At 46.2% G+C, this 16,485-nt stretch overlaps 3 protein-coding genes across 7 annotated transcripts in view; 1 reads left to right on the top strand and 2 right to left on the bottom strand.

Moving 5' to 3' along the window:
• LOC123128474 (putative F-box/FBD/LRR-repeat protein At5g56810) overlaps positions 1–2,004 on the top strand; it is a 3,986-nt gene extending 1,982 nt beyond the window's left edge. For 4 of the 5 annotated variants that reach the window (XM_044548485.1, XM_044548482.1, XM_044548481.1 and 1 more), the window contains 3 exons: positions 270–1,151; positions 1,266–1,418; positions 1,500–2,004. In XM_044548485.1, the coding sequence (XP_044404420.1) occupies positions 270–1,151; positions 1,266–1,418; positions 1,500–1,871 (1,407 nt within the window). In that variant the 3' untranslated portion in view covers positions 1,872–2,004. The remainder of the gene's footprint in view (positions 1–269; positions 1,152–1,265; positions 1,419–1,499) is intronic. The other variant, XM_044548486.1, reaches the window with a different exon arrangement.
• A 6,385-nt stretch (positions 2,005–8,389) lies between these two features.
• Positions 8,390–10,358, bottom strand: LOC123128473 (alpha-amylase type B isozyme). Its single transcript, XM_044548480.1, has 3 exons — positions 10,241–10,358; positions 8,913–9,857; positions 8,390–8,806 (listed from the first exon to the last, which is right to left on the bottom strand). The coding sequence occupies exons 1-3, from the start codon at positions 10,325–10,327 to the stop codon at positions 8,555–8,557; spliced, it is 1,284 nt and encodes a 427-aa protein (XP_044404415.1). The 5' UTR covers positions 10,328–10,358; the 3' UTR covers positions 8,390–8,554.
• A 1,177-nt stretch (positions 10,359–11,535) lies between these two features.
• Positions 11,536–16,485, bottom strand: LOC123128472 (DIS3-like exonuclease 2; the record flags this gene model as incomplete). The annotated part of the gene is given in 6 exon segments (XM_044548479.1): positions 11,536–12,350; positions 12,436–12,507; positions 12,601–14,817; positions 15,746–15,811; positions 15,902–15,955; positions 16,075–16,485. Coding segments are annotated over 6 exon segments (3,186 nt in total). The 3' UTR covers positions 11,536–11,960.

Here is a 16,485-nt window from a genome sequence, read left to right as displayed (position 1 = left end):
GTCTTTTTTGTGGGTAAGTATAAAAATTGCATCTTTCTCTGTGTAAGTGTATACAAAATTTGTGTCTTTCTATTGGAAAGTGTTAAATTTGTAGTATAATCAAAATTGCATCTTTCTGTGTGGAAGTATATAAAATGTACACTCAAAATCCCGTCTTTCCATGGTAAAGTGTAAACACTCCATCATTGTTTGTGGGAAATATCAAAATTGCATCTGTGACGAGGCTAATGAGAAATCAACTCTGATTTCTTTATATATGAAATATGTAGGAGGACAATGAAGATGATAGGCTCAGCATTTTGCCTGATGATGTTTTGCTCAACATTGTTGAGCGACTTGATATTGCTGACGCCACAAGAACCACCATCCTCTCCAGACGTTGGAAGCAGATCCCTGCAATGCTATCAAAAGTTGTTATAATGGCTGGTTCTTTTGAACCCAAGCACACAACAAGCAAGTTAACCTCAGATGATATAATTCGGTTCAACAGCACCATGCTGGAAGCAACCAGGAGCATACTGGAAAGGAGGGCTAGAACTTTATACACCATTCACCTGTTGCGCATGCAATTCTACTTGGGAGATGAGTCCATTTTCATTGGCCAGACTGTTGCCAACACCATAGCAACACAAAAGGTTGCTTCAGTTGAGTTTACAATCTTGACGAAGGTGCGTAAAAATTGTACAAATAATGATCTACTGACATATGGGAGACAGTTCATGTCATTCTTTGATTCGTGTCCAAACACATTTGGTTGTCTCGCACGCCTCAGGCTAGAGAATTTGAGGTTAGGAGAATCAGACTTCCCCAAAATTTTCAGTATATGCAAGCAACTAGAGTTCCTCTTCCTCTATGAATGTGACATGGGTATTAAGTCTTTGCTGGAAGTGGAACACCCGCAACTCAGTGAACTAGTGATTGCCTCTGGCTGTCTTGAGAGGGTTCATCTGAAGTGGGCACCAAAGCTCACAATACTGAAATTCAATGTTTTTAGAACTAAAGACGACCCCTTCTGTCTTGGCTATGTCCCACTGCTCCAGACTGTGAGCATAATCAATACTGCTTTCTCCTGGCACAAGATGCTCAAGTTAAGTGAGTTGCTTGGTAAAACTGCCATAAGCAACCTGCATTTGAACTTCAAAAGTGAAAAGGTTAGTGAAGGTCCTCAATGTTGTCGGTGATGTGCGTATGTGGCTGGTATGTCATGGGGATGCTGTAATCATTAATTTTGGTTAACATAATTCTGGATTATCCCTCTTTTGCAGATTTGGGTCAAACCGGAAGGTCGAAGACAATTGTTACCGGTGTTCCACAAACTTAGGATTGTGAATTTGCTTAACATTTCTGAAGAATGCGATCTTTCTTGGACAATGTTCTTACTCCAAGGTGCACCCAACCTTAAAGAACTGCGCGTCTTGGTAAATTCTTGTACTGATTCTCATTTTTGAAGCTCAAACTTTCTGTGAGTCATCAGGATTTTTTTACCTGACCGAATGCAGGTGCGGGATCATTTATGTGAAATGATAACAGGGGAGCGGAGGAAGATGTGTCCATTTAGCAAGCAGAAGGACAAAGGATTACAGTGGGAACCGTCTACAACCGACTTAAAGCACCACAACCTAACTAAGCTCAGTATCTATGGGAGGTTTCAAGCAGAAGACAAATTCGTGAGCTATGCCAGAAGTGTCATGGAAGCAGCAGTGAATTTGGAGGAGATAAAACTATATAAAAGTCCAGTGTGTTGGAAGTGCAAGCACCTGCTGCAGGAGTGGACATTGGAGGAGAAGTCATATTTTAGCTACAAAATCAACAAAGGGATGCCCTCGCTAGTCCGGATTCACTTTCCGAGTTTAGGGCAAGTCTTATCTTAGAAACAATAATGCTCGTGGGCTGTAAGCTGTCAACTGTTTTGTATGCATGGATTGATTGTCACCGTTGTCAGTTATGTGTGTACTCTTAACATTATAAGTATTTTGTCCAATGGAATTGTGGTTATTTCTTATTCGTGATAAATTAATGCACCTTGTTTTCATTGTGAAATAAATTGCACTACTAAGTGGGACATGCCCTCTGTAGAGATGTTGGATGGCATCACGTCCCTAAGACTACTCATAGTGGAGAGTAACATACTCCCTCCGTTTCAAAATTCTTGTCTTATATTTGTCTAAATACGGATGTATCTAGTTACATTTCAGTGTTAGATACATCCGTATCTGGACAAATCTAAAACATGAATTTTGGGACGGAGGGAGTAGAATAGTAACTTGCCGATGTTACAGTCTATGTTACTATCTCCATAGTGGGTAGTAACATATGAGTGGTATCATGAAAGAGTTCATTTATTAGGCTATAGACTCATTATGCCTTGAAATATGTGATGTTACAGTAACTACCTAAGTTACCAATAAACCCCTCTCTCCTCATTAATTAGCTACCACATAAGTAATCTTGTATTGAAATATGTGATGTTACTAGTTAACTTACTTTCATTGTGACTAGTCTAAGACTAGCCACAATGGAGAGTAACATACACTAATAACATACACATTTTCCTAAACTATATTACTACCTTCATAGTGGGTAGTAACTTAAGGCTGGTTGTAATGGGGAGTATCATATTACTAGTATCACATGTATGATACTACATCCGTAATGTAAAGTATCATATGTTAGTATCATATAATACTACATTTATTGTCATGCATGACACAAAGTAGCACATCATTTAATATGATACGGTATCATAATATGATACTCAAGCATCTCTTTATTTAATACTATGTCATCTCATCAAAATTGCTTAGTTAGCATGCATGATACTACCTATGGTACTACTATTACGGACAGCCTAAGTGTGGTAACATGCAAAGATTTATTTATTATGTTATAGACTCATATTGCATTGGGACATGTGATATTACAGTAACTAGCTAAGTTACTACAACTAGCTCTCTCCTCATTAACTCATTGTCACATAAGCAAAATTGCTGAGTTGGACCCGATGTTACCGTTGAAGTTACTCCCACTGTGGCTAGTCTAAGACTACCCACACTGGAAGTAACATACTACTCCCTCTGGTCCTTTTTACTCTGCACATTAGGTTTGTCTGAAGTCAAACTCATCCAAGTTTGACCAAGTTTATACAAAAAATTATTAACATTCACATAACAACACATTTATTAATAGATCCATCTCGGAATATATTTTTATATTATATTTATTAGATGTTATAGATGTTAATATTTTCTAATATAAATTTGGTCAAACTTAGCAAATTTTGACTTCAGTCAAAGCTAATGTGCGGAATAAAAAGGACCGGAGGGAGTACCTCCGTCCAGGTTTTTAAGTCCCGCCGACCGAATTGCATGGACCAAGGCACGATCTGCTCTAACCTCCCCCGAGATATCCTAGCCGAGCGAGCGGCCAATGAGCTTTGCCCCCGCAGTTACTGCATGCATGGAACGCTTTGGTTTTCCTTCCCACGCCTGCATGCAGCGTACAGAAGTATTTTAGGCCCTGTTTGGTTCCAAATAAGTCACCAACTTATAAATCGAAAAGTGCAAAAAGTGACCTATTTTGCCAAACGGAACCAACTTATAAGTCACCCTAACTTATAAATCATAAGTTGCTCCACCCCAACTTAAAATTTATAAGTCACCCCCTTTTGCATGGGTCCCACCACTTTTACATAAAAAACAAGATAGGGAGATGTGCTCAGGTGACTTATAAGTCAGATGGCAACCAAACAGGTATGACTTATAAGTCACTGGTTTTAAGTCACCTGACTTATAAGTTAGGTGACTTATTGGAACCAAACAGGCCCTTATTACTCGCGCTCTCTCCCTTGATCAAGCGTGCATGCATGCATCGCATGCATTGATTGCTCTGTTGGGAAGACGCGAGGTTTAACTTTTGCATGGTGCTCGAGGCGGAGGCCTTCTAAATATGGTACAGACATGTAGTGCTAAGAGCATGGTTAATAGTATAGCCAGCTGCTGGCTATAAGTTAGTGTCATGTCATATATAGTCCATTTATAGCCAACATGTACAATAGTAGATGAAAAAAGCATACTACTTTTTTGTTATGTGATCCACTTTTCATTTTCATAAAGTGCCTAGGAGCACGTGCTAGAGCTGGCTCTTCATGAAGAGCCCGCTTACCTCCTCTCTCCTCTTCTCTTTCCTTCAACTAAGCACAAATATACTAGTTTATTTTTTATAGCCCGCTGACTCAACTCTATTGTACTTGCTCTAAGGGGCCCTAAAAACCCAGACGGAGGTAGTAGATAGTAACGTCACACATATCTAGATAAAATAGGTGATCTAGCAAGCAATAAATAAAAAAAGAGAAGGAAGTGGTAACATAGCTAGTTACTGATAGTGTGAGTAACATCACACATATCAAGGTAAGATGAGTCTATAGCATAATAAATGAAGTGTTGCATATTACCACACATATGTTACTCCCCACTATAGAGGTAGTAACATAAACTAGTAATATCACTGGTAGAAAAAAGGCCTATAGTCCCGGTTCGTAAGGGCCTTTAGTCCCGGTTCCTGAACCGGGACTAAAGTGTCGGTACTAATGCCCTGACCCTTTAGTCCCGGTTCAATCTAGAACCGGGACTAAAGGGCGCGGCCACGTGGAGCTCCACCTTTAGTCCCGGTTGGTAACACCAACCGGGACTAAAGGAAATTTTATGATTTTTTTTTGAAAAAAAAATTTGAAATAGTAACATAGACTAGTAATATCACTGGTAGAAAAAGGGCCTATAGTCCCGGTTCGTAAGGGCCTTTAGTCCCAGTTCCTGAACCGGGACTAAAGTGTCGGTACTAATGCCCTGACCCTTTAGTCCCGGTTCAATCTAGAACCGGGACTAAAGGGCGCGGCCACGTGGAGCTCCACCTTTAGTCCCGGTTGGTAACACCAACCGGGACTAAAGGAAATTTTATGATTTTTTTTTGAAAAAAAAATTTGAATTTTTTTTTGAATTTCTTTTTATTTTCAAACTTCTGAATTATTTTAACCTCTAGTCTGTAATCACCACCCCTCATCACTTCTCAATTTATCCTCTAATCACCCCTCATCATTCCAAATCATCTAACTTCCCGAACGGTCACCCATCCTCCCACTCCCCCAGCCTGAGCACGCTTAACTTCCGGATTCTATTCTCCCTCGCTTCAAGTCTGCACTTGTTGTTTTCCTGACAATAGTAAGATGTCAATCCTATTAACCTTCAGGAATTTTGCTTGAGCATGAAGTGACACATTTCACTGTTTGAGTTTGAAACTATTGTTTTAAAAAATAATTATTATTTAGTAACACTAATATTTCTTGAATAATTAGTTTAACCATTGTTTGACCACAGTTTGACCAGATTTGACCAAAATTGAAATAACTAAAATAATTATTTAGTAACACTAATATTCTAGAATAATTAGTTTGACCATTGTTTGACCAGTTTGCCCACTGTTTGAATATTTTTCAATTTTTTCCACTCTAGATCTTAAAAGCCCCGTAACTTTTTTTCTATTAGGTTTTTGAGGATTTTGAAAATGTTTAACGGGGTTCCCCCCGTTAAATTTGGATGTAACTTTTCGAGTAGATGATTTTTCATATAAAAAACTTTTTCATCCGAGTTAGTATGCAAAAGTTATGCCCATTTTTATAAATTTCAGAGAGATTTTGCAAATAAAGTCAAAATTCACATTTGCAAATTTTCCCAACAACTAGACCACATATCACATGAGAAACTTATTTTCTTTTATTTTTTTGACATTTCCATTATTTTCTTTTATTTTTTAAAAACTGAAAAGGCGATCCACGGGGGAGGGGGGGTTAGAGTTTGAAAATGGGACCTTTAGTACCGGTTCGTGGCACGAACCGGGAGTAAAGGTCTCAACCCCATTAGTCCCGATTCGTGCCTCAAACCGGGACTAAAGGTCTAATCTTTAGTCCCGGTTTGAGGCACGAACCGGGACTAAAGGTCATCGCACCCTTTAGTCCCGGTTCATGTCTTAAACCGGGACTAAAGGGCCCGAGTGAACCGGGACTAATGCCTTAGCCGCACGAACCGGGACCAATGCTCACATTAGTCCCGGTTCTAGACTGAACCAGGACTAATGGGCTGAGCCGGCCTGGACCATAGCCCTGTTTTCTACTAGTGCATATGCATGTTAGTAGTCGGTATCATATATGCCATCTAGGCTTGATGACGTGGCACATGATTAAATGAGGAGAGAGAAGGATGGGTATCATAGCTGGAACCGATAAATCAAAAAGTTGCAACCGGCTAAATCAAAAACAAAAGTCATATGAGGAAGAATTGTGTTGCATCAGCATGGTTACTGATTGGTTCCAGCAAAATAGCCTCACGGTTGTAGCAAGGTGTCGCTGCCCTCAGCAGTGCCATCGCCCGTCGTTGCAGCTTGGTGGTTGCCCGGTTCCAACTCCGCCCATCTACACTTGCAGCATCGCCGTCCACGGTCTCAGCACAACATCGTTGTGTTGCGGCATCGATGCCCGTGGCTTGCAGCTTTGCAGTTTGCCAGTCCCAGTGCGCCGGTTCCAGCTCCGTGGATTACTGGTCCCAGCTTCTCAGGGCATCTCCAGCCGTGCTCCCAACAGGCTCTTCCCAGGTGATTTTGCCGCGCCTGCATCAAAAAAACGACCCAGTCGCGCCCTCAGAAGCCCGTTTTTCGCCGGCTCGGGCTAAAACTGGTGCCGGCGGACCCAGACCGAACCCGGCGCCCTGGGGGCGCTTGGGGAGCCGGCACAAGCGAAAAAGGCGTGTGGGCCCGCCTTGGCGGCGACCCGAGGGCCTTTTCCCGCCGCTTCTTAACGCTTTTCCCTCGCATCTCTTTCGCTCGCTCGCCTTCCTTCCGCCATTCCCCCCCTTTCTCCCGCCAAACCCCCTCCAGCTCGCCTTCCAGTCGCCGCCATGCCGCCGAAGAAGTATGCCATGCCGCGCGCGGCGGCAACCACGACTGGCACCGTGGCCCAGCCGAAGCAGAGGAAGCCGAGGGCGCCGCCATCGAAGCCACCGGGCATGTCGAAGGCCGAGTGGAGGGTGGAAGTTCAGCGACGCGACGCAGTCACCACCGACCGGAGGAACAGGGCCATTGCCAATAAGGCTCGCGACAACGCGGCGCGTGCGGCGGCGTCTTCCTTATCGGTCGACCACGCGGGGATGATGAATCCACCCGTCGTCAGCCACGCCCAGTACGCGCCCTGGGGACAGCAAGGCGTCGGATCTTCATGGGGATCGTCGTCGCCCGGCTACGCCGACGGCGACGCGCATGGGGGGGTTCAACCCAAACGTGACCTTCCCCCATGGCCACCCCGCGATGCGCACACCCTCGCCCGCCTTCGTCGGCGTGCAGTACCCTCCATACAACTACTCGTTGCCCGCCGTCTACGCGTCCACACCGACCCCAGGGGCCGACCGGGGACGACCAAGTTTAAATTTCCCGCATCCTCGGGCCGGCGCTTGGGGGCGTGACTGGGAGCTAGGTCGCCCCCAGGGGCCGAACTAGCGCCGGCACGCCCCCAGGCCGCTCTATTTAGGCGCCCTGGGGGGCCGAACGGCTGGAGATGCCCTCAGTGCATCAGTTCCAGCTTCTCGGTGCGCGGTGACCACGGTCCCAGCACATGGTGACCAGCGGCACCCCCCGATGCTGCCCAGCCGCAGTCGCAGAGGAGGTGGAAGTAGCACCCCCAGCTCCGTAACAGCACCTCGCTCGTGTTCTTCCACTCACCCTCACAAATTTAGTGGCTGTTTTGGGGGGAGGTAGCGCGTGCCAGCGAGGACGCGTGGCGACGCAGCGTGTGACCAGCGCAAACTCGGCCGGCGCACCGTTGTCAAACGTTTTCCAATGTGAAATGATTATTATTTTATCAAAAATACAATGGATGTCCCTCATCCTCACTTTTACATGGAGGAAGTATCATCCCTATGGTTGCGGCGCCAGAATCAATTGTAAAAGATCCATCAACTAATAGAGCAACAAAGTTTGTAGTAGGAGGTGGCCAAGGCTTAGGAGCAGGATTAATTCTCACTTCGGGCAAAGCCCAATCAGCAACCGGCATTTTCCCTTTGAGTATTTCCTCAGTGCTCAACTTCTTCGCATCACAAATAAAATTCATATAGCTCACTAAAAAGTCAACAGTAATATCCACTGGAGGAACCTTTTTATCATGAGTAAGATCATTACGTAATTGCCATATACACCAAATAAGCATTAGTACTATCTCCTTTAAACCCAACCCCCGTAACACAATTCCGTAACAAAACGCTCGTGAGTCTACCACTACTCCGGTATGCTCCCGTACGAGGTCGTGGCTGCTCAGTTTTCATTCAACCAACACTAAGTAAGCCAAGAGTGCAAAAATCCTTATTGATTATTATTTTATCAAAAATACAATGAATGTCCCTCATCCTCACTTTTACATGGAGGAAGTACTAAATCGTACTATGTGGACAACGTGAGCTCGGACTAATATGTATGTCATTCATATTGTAAAAAACTCGTAGAGCTGCTTTGGTAATTTTGCTCATATTTTCTCCCATACGGCATAGTCATTGCCGTGCGCGCCCACCTTGAAGCCTCCCGGAATGAGGTGCCCCACATCGTATCTTGGCCCGAGCTTGACGATGACCTTGCCGTCGATCTCGGCGAGATAAAGGTCGGCGTCGGCCTCTATGATTTGCAGCTTGCTCTCACTGTGTATCCCATGCCGGGTCCTGATTGACACCAGGCGATCGATCTCCTCCTTAAGGCCCCAATCGAAGAAATGATCGTAGAACTGGAGAATCACGATTATTTTCATCAGTTCGGTCGTGGTTTTCTATAATGAACGAAAAAACGAGAAGAAAATTTAGATATGATGTAGTATTGGTACGATGACTCACGATGCATGGGGTCCCTGGGTGCGTGAGGATGTAGGCATATCCCTGCATGACCCTGTCAGAAGGGAAGGGCCACATGTGCTGCGTGGATCCGGTGTCGTGGTTGTCCACGAAGGTCACCGCCTTGGCTGGCCACCACCCGATCATGCCTGGCGCCTTGCCGTCGGTGCCGCGCAGCCGCCACAGCTCGCCCTCCACGGCGACGTTCAGGATGCCCTTGGTGGTGAAGTCGAACGTGGTAGCGGGGCCTTTGCCGCCGACCTTGTCCACCCAGTTCACCAGCTCCTGCCGGTGCTGGTCCTGGTTCAGGTTGGGCTTGCCGTCACCGCCGTACGCCAGCGACGTCCATATCTCGGCCACGGCGAAGCCGGGCTCCGAGCGGTCGATGTAAATCTTGGCGACGTCCGCGGAGTAGCCCTTGGCGAAGTCGAAGCGCCATCCGTCGAAGCCGATGTCGGTCTTGAGCCAGTTGAGCCACTCGACGAGCTCCTTCTGGACGCGCGGGTTGAGGTGGTCGATGTCGGGGGCGGCCCCGAAGTCGGCGCCGGTGTCCGGGTTGCCGGTGCCGTCGGCGTAGGGCCGGTCGTCACGGCAGATCATGTGGGGGCCCCAGTCGAGGCGGGCGTCGGGGGTGCCGCCTTCGAAGATGCAGTAGATGCCCCGGCCGTCCTTGTGCTCCGCCGTGCGGTGGTTGATGACGATGTCGGCGATGGCCTTGACGCCCTTGCCGTGGAGCGCCCCGATGAGGGACTTGAGCTGCGCCTTGTTGCCGTACTTGGAGGCGTCCAGGTCGTAGAGCCGGCCCGGCATGTAGCCTTGCTCGGCGACGGACTGCGACGCCGGAGGGAGCCAGACGTGCGTGATGCCGGCGGCGGCGATGTCGTCCACCTTGCCCATCAGGAAGTTGTACCACCCGCCATTGTGCTTCCACGACTCCCAGTTGAAACCCTGCCGCACGCACAACTCAAAGTTGAGGCCCTCTTTGGTTCATAGGATAGGAATATTATAGGAATAGGAACTTCATATGAAGTGAGATGACATGCATCTGAATTTCTATAAAGAAAGAGATGTCATTTAATGCATAAGATAGGAATTTTTTCATTGAGTCTAGATTAATATTTTTTTTCTTTGAAATGTGAAGGATTGAACCCTATCATACACAGTAATAGAAATTTATTCGTACAAACTGAAGGGCTCCATAGGAATTTTTCATTTAAAAATCCTATTCTATGAAATTCATATGAGATTCCTACAAACCAAAGGAGGCCTCAGTCCAAAAGAAAACATGATCACAGTCTGAAGACAGTTCTTGCCGACGAACAGGAGCTTACCTGAAACAGGACTTGCCCGGAGGCCAAGCTGGCCGACAGGCCAAGGAGGACGAGGAAGAGCGAGAGGGACAAGTGTTTGTTCGCCATCGTCTTCAGCTCTGTGTGTGCTCTGCAAGAGGACGGTGGAGAACTGATGGATTCAGCTGGTGTGTGTGGCCAGGTATTTATACTGTGCTGCAGCATGCCGGGATTGCAACTTGCAAATCATTTTGCCGCGTGCTCGTCCTGAATGCTCCTTTGGGCCAGTGGATATGTCGGCCGGAGTTTGTTATCGGCCGGTGCGATGAGCTCAAAAGGCAATTCAATGGCCCAAGTGATGGAGCCAGCCTTCGCCTTCGGTAAGAAGGCACCGGCCAAGACGACTGTCAGTTATCCTGAACCTCTGCTTTTGGAGGACACAACATTTGAGCATTTTTCATGGAATAATGTGCTGCGGTTACAAATCTTCGTCTACTGCAACTGTATCCAAGCCAAGAAAATTTGCAAGAACATGGATGGAAACTACTCCGTAGTATACTTTTGCACCTCATGAACCGCAAAAGGGTTCAGCTTTCCGCTCTAAAATGAGGTTCAGTTCGGAGGCGCTGCTTCTAAGCAACAGTTCGCAAGATAAGCGGCAACTGATGGCAAATTCTCAAGATGGCTCCGAGGTTACTTTCGCATTTCTGGTTAACGAACAGAAATCCAGTCATCAAATTCCTAGCAGCAATTTTCCTGAATAACCCGGATGTGGTGCGTCTCTCGATGCGGATAAAACTGGACGTGTGATTCAGAAAGTTTCTAGCGAGTTTCAAACTTTTCTCAGTCCAAAGAGTTCTTCATATATCCAAATATTCAGTCGTTCGATGAGCATTCAATTCGTGAAGGTAGGAGTATTGTTCATCCCAAGGAATTCCGAATGGGGGTTGCAATTATCGACGTCATTTCCGTACCAGAAAGAAGCTGCTGCACCTTTTGCTCAACCAACTTTGGGGTGGGATAAGCAGGCGCCATGATAAACGCTGGGCAGAGACGTTATCGCCAGGCCATAGCAAATCCAACTGACTCAACGGAACAAACGGAAGAGCGTGCTCTCTACGTAGAACCGCGGCCGCCAGGTGAGGCGCACGCTATCTGTAACTGTAAGCACAACTGCTGGCAACAAGAGTAGGATTCTATAACCAAGGTCCAAGATCAGTAACTAATCATGCACAAAAAGAAACCAGTCTGCTTTGAATAAGCTGAACACAAATGGTACCAAAATACAAGAGGTGCCAATACATTTTATTTGGGGCCAGAATAGCTTGGACATATTCTTCGGACAGAGCTCAGCAGTGATATTCCTTTCTTCAGAAGTAACAAAACATCATGCATGAACCCACCGGTAAAAAAATAGCAGGTGGATTCACACTAAAAGAAAAGTACTAAAGGAGGAACTAGTGAATACATCACTGCACATACACAACACTACGGCCAATATGAGTCGCCTGGTCAGGCGGCCTCGGAGCAAAAAGTTAGGCCACTTGACCACACGATCATTTGGATGCCACAGGGAGGTGAATAAGAAATGGAGAACGGTAACGATAGGAGTATCTACAACACTAACTTGACATGTTTTCCTGCTGAACCCTGACCGACTCTTTAGCGCTACCTTTCTGTCACATTTTATTACGACTGTCTTGTTCGACTAGGACGAAGTTAAATTCACAGATAGTTCTCTGTCATGACGAGCTGCTTCTGGTCACTTGAAGTATGACGACAAGTATAGTCTTACTCCGATGTCCACCGGACAATCCTCGCCGCCGATTGCATGAAGAACCACGGGGATGTCGCTCAGGTAGCTTATCACCATGGGCAGAACGGCTGGGGCAACTTCAACTTTCACTGCCTCGTCGCTCAGCAAAACTGAATCCACAGTCTCAGTTGCTCCTGATTCATCTCTGTCTTCGGGTAACATTAGCTCGGATGGGTTCACCACCACCGCGACTTCCTCAATTGCTCTACTGCATCTGAACTGGCCTCCCCTCTTTTGGGGCTTGTTCCTGCATGCATCAAGCACCAAGGTTCCGGTGGCTTCCAACCATTCAGTAGATAATCCCTCCACTTCATCATAGTATATCCTCCGTTCCATCTACATCAGAAAATCATGATCAGGCGACTCAAAACACACAGAATGGAGAGCTTCTATTACATGAGAATTAGGGGCAAAGTCATACCGAGAGTTTGGGCACATAAACTGACATGAACCTTGGTCCAAGCCCCAGAACTCTAGCATTGGAGACCAGGGTCTGCAAAAAGTAAAACCACAAATCCGTTAGAATAAAGCTTACCAACACAAACTTTGTTGCGGGAGATAAAAGATGATGATGCACCATTATTACCTCATTCCTCTTCAGTAGAGCCCACATGTAGAGCTTCTGTCCAGCTTCTTCTGCACGGCGACTGGCCCACTTCCTTTCATTGCAGTGTTCAGCAGCCTCGCCAAGATCTTCAGAGTTAGGGACCTTAAACTTCTTAGCTGCAGCAGACAGTGCCTCTCTCCCTTCTATGGATTCAGCAGCATCCTTACTAAATTGAAGGCCTGTAAAGCATCTACTCACAACTTCACAAGATGTAGCTTTGACTCCATTCCGCCCAGTGGATATTTTCCTTTGCTTCAGATACATCTGTTCAGCCTCAATTACTGCATTCAGTGTCCTGTGAACGATTATATCAGGATACCTTCGAAGTGGCGAAGTGAAGTGTGTGTACAAAGGGATAGATAGCGCATAATGAGCCCAATCATCCTTCTTGCTTATCAGGTCCCCTGTGCAGAAGTATTCCGCAGACTGCATTTGCTTTGAAGCATAAAACATGAGAATATCAAACATAACAGGATCATCTTGCAACTCTTCCTTCAATCTGCAAATTGAAAGATGAAGTTGACCGGATGATGAAGAATCCAATTCAAACCCATTTTTAGCACAAAATGCCTCAAATTCTTTCAGCTTCCGTGGATTAGGTTCAGGATGCCTACGAAGTAAAGCACAATCAGGGAATGCATTGGATATAACTTCTGCAGCTGACATATTTGCCAACAGCATCAACTCCTCGACAATGAAACATGCATCATTCCTTTTATAGCGATAGCTATCGCATGGAGCCCCATCTTCATCAAATAGGATCGTGGGCTTTGAAGTGTCAAGCGAAAGAGCTCCACCCTTGAATCTAATATCCTTCAGATTTTTCGAGATCTCATAGAGGCATCGAAGAGACTTTATAACATCCTCATGTTTAAACATGCCATGCACTTGAAGAGATGCAGCTGCAGATCTAAACTGGCTTGAATCACTAGAAATCAGATCTTGCACGAGATCATATGACAGCTTGCAGCATGAAAAGATAATGGTACGACCAATCCAGCGATTAACTATGCTGCCATGAGGATCAATGTCCCAAATAACTGAAAAGGCAAGCCTGTCTACCCCAGGATTAAGTGAAACTAGTTCTTCTGAAAGTCTTGAAGGCAACATTGATACTTTACGTCGCAAGGTGTAAACACTGGTAGATCGAATCTGAGCCTCAGCATCTAATGCAGTCTCTGGATGAACAAAGTAAGAAACATCCGCAATATGGACCCCAATACGGACAATTCCCCCAGAAATTGTCTCAATAGATATTGCATCATCAAGATCCGAAGCAGTAGGAGGGTCTATTGTTAAGGTCAAAACATTTCTCAGATCCTTTCTTGCTGCAAGTTCTTCTTGCGGAATCTTCCAGCAAGTGTCAGGGAGACATGCCATGGACTCAGGGGAAAATTCAACATCAGATATTGCATTCTCAAACAGTATAGCATCCATATGTGTTTCAACCTGTCCACCCTTTCCCAAGAAGTGTACGACACAAGCCCAGGGATAGGGACTTTCCTCATTCCATTCATCAATCTGTGCAGCAACTAATTCCTTCCAAATAGTTGTATCACCTTCTTTCAGCCTCTGTTTGATACCGTCTGACAAAGTGCTAATACTAACAATCATCTGCGGGAACTTGGGATCAGTAGGCAAGATTTGAACCAAGCCTGTGAAAATTGAGGATGATATATGGTTCATCCTCTTGGAACCCTGCACATTCATCTGATTTCTCTGCTCTCCATCGGGGAAATCTGAGAAAGGAGCAAGAAAACCTACAACAGTACTACGGCGAGGAGACTTCTTTATGACAGATACTACTTTCCCGGTAGGGCGTCTGCTTGGGTGATTGTATATCACAGAACAGATCCTCTGTAATGCTCTTGCAAACTCGGTCTTAGCTTCATCCAGGTCTTCATAATTCGCTGGGACAGTAGCATGCCCATTTTCACAAATAACAGCTTGACTAAAACCACTGTTCTTGTGATGGTTATGCATCCTGTCCGGAACAGGTTGGCCATTACTGCACTTTTCAAACCTGCAGCTGGCATCTGCCTGTCCTTTCTTCAAACTATGGTTCCCATTTGTTTCACTAACTTCACGAGCAACAGAAACTCCTCCAGTGGCAGGGTTGCATGCAATGTTCTGCCCTTTCATTCTAGTCCAGTAAACAACAGGATCCAATGTGATGGCGACAACATCACCTTCAATCTGCAAAGTGGGTCAATAAAGAGCATGTCATTGCAAGTAAGAGAACCATGTACTCTGGGTATATATAGTAAGAAACGCAAGATCAGAACTGAACATTCATAATTCATATCTATTCATATAACACATCAAGGAAAGAGAATGCTTTCTTAGAAACATATCAGCTAAATTAATTCACTGCATGAATTGTTTGTACTACTAAATAAGACGTCCTGAGAGAATGTTTTCTCAGGATTATAGAGACAGAAAGTCAGAAACAGACAAGGTGATTGCATAAAGAATGCAGGTTAATATTGCCCACGGGAAAGACGAACAAGGGCACAACATCTTCAGCAGAACATTCAGAAAAATGACCACAGCATAAACATAATGTATCATGCAGCTTTGCTTAAATCATTTTCAAATGCAAGAGCTTCAAGCATGCTATTTGGCCTAAGGGGCATACCACTTCATCCATGTGTTTAGAGTCGACTCAAAATCACGCCAAGAGCAGGTAATTATCCCAATGTGCTTGACCAATTTGTGGGAAAGCAAGCTAGACATAGGTTCTACATATATATTTTGCAAAGTCACAAGCAATCGAAAGTTGAACACAAATTGAATGTCCAATCCTGTGGCATCACAAAACAACTTAACAGCAGAAGATGCAAAATGGCAAACATCGTACAAAATTTTTGTTCGTAGACTCGCCTCCTGCCATATATGACAAGCATTGTGTCACCTGAGTTCCTAGCACATTATACTTCCCAAAATGGCTAATCAGTTAGCGTGCAATTCAAGGCAGAATGACAGGCTGGAAGCATCATTAAGCCTTTGCACTATCCACTAATAGTAGTGTATGGGATTGCTATAAATTACCGTACACGGTTAGCACCTCACTTCTTACTAGATACACTCATGTTGCAGTGTGTGCAAGCAGACGTGAACTTACCGCTCGGTTTTGTGCCGGCCCAGTAATGAGAACATCCACAGGGATGCCATCGATCGTGCAGTACGCCTGCAACATGACATATTCCAAACATTACCCACCAGTAGAACAGAGACAGCACAGTAAGAAGCAAATCAGGAAGAAGGACTCCATGCTTACCTCGTTTCGGTTGTGAGCATTCACGCGGAACTTCCCCGCGAAGACACTCCCTCTCTGCGTAGAGGAGGCAACAACAAATCAACACATTACTTCTCTCAAAAACAAATCAATATACATTAGTTCACGCAAAGTTCGAGCTACGGCAAAGCTGCAAGCGACACGATCCGCTATACCTTGAGGGCGTCCTCCACGACCTGCTCGGGCCAGTAGGGCGGGAAGAAGAGCCTCCTGGGAGCCCCCGCGCCCGTCCCCACCACCGGACCGCGCGCCTCGACGCGGGAGGGCGTGGGCAGCAGGGGGCAGGACCGGCTGGTCCCGGCCGCCTCGGCCAGCGCCACGGCGTCGAGCCGGGAGTCGGCGCGCATGGGCGGCATCGATCTGCACGGGCTGGGCCCCGCCGCGTCGACCTGCGGGGGCGGCGGCGGGGTGGCCTGCTTGGGGCGGCGCGCGGGCCGGCGTCGGCGCCTCCGCTCGGCGTCGTCCTCCGTGTGGGGCGTGGGCGGCGACGGCGAGGCGCGGACGGGGATGGCGGCGGCGGCGTGCTCTCCGGTGGCCCGCATGCGCAGCGGCCTCTCGCGTTCCTC

This window comes from Triticum aestivum, chromosome 6A, assembly GCF_018294505.1.
Source record: "Triticum aestivum cultivar Chinese Spring chromosome 6A, IWGSC CS RefSeq v2.1, whole genome shotgun sequence".
Lineage (NCBI taxonomy): Eukaryota > Viridiplantae > Streptophyta > Magnoliopsida > Poales > Poaceae > Triticum > Triticum aestivum.
Note: the sequence above shows the minus strand (reverse complement) of the source record. Positions and strands in the feature narration are given on the sequence as shown.

What these genes read in the sequence shown, in the direction of transcription:
- LOC123128473 (XM_044548480.1), bottom strand. Translation starts at nt 10,327, where the DNA reads ATGGCGAACAAACACTTGTCCCTCTCGCTCTTCCTCGTCCTCCTTGGC. An exon ending in CCGGGCAAGTCCTGTTTCAG is followed by an intron (nt 9,858 to 10,240) that starts GTAAGCTCCTGT and finishes TGCGTGCGGCAG; the next exon opens with GGTTTCAACTGGGAGTCGTG. An exon ending in ACCCAGGGACCCCATGCATC is followed by an intron (nt 8,807 to 8,912) that starts GTGAGTCATCGT and finishes GTGATTCTCCAG; the next exon opens with TTCTACGATCATTTCTTCGA.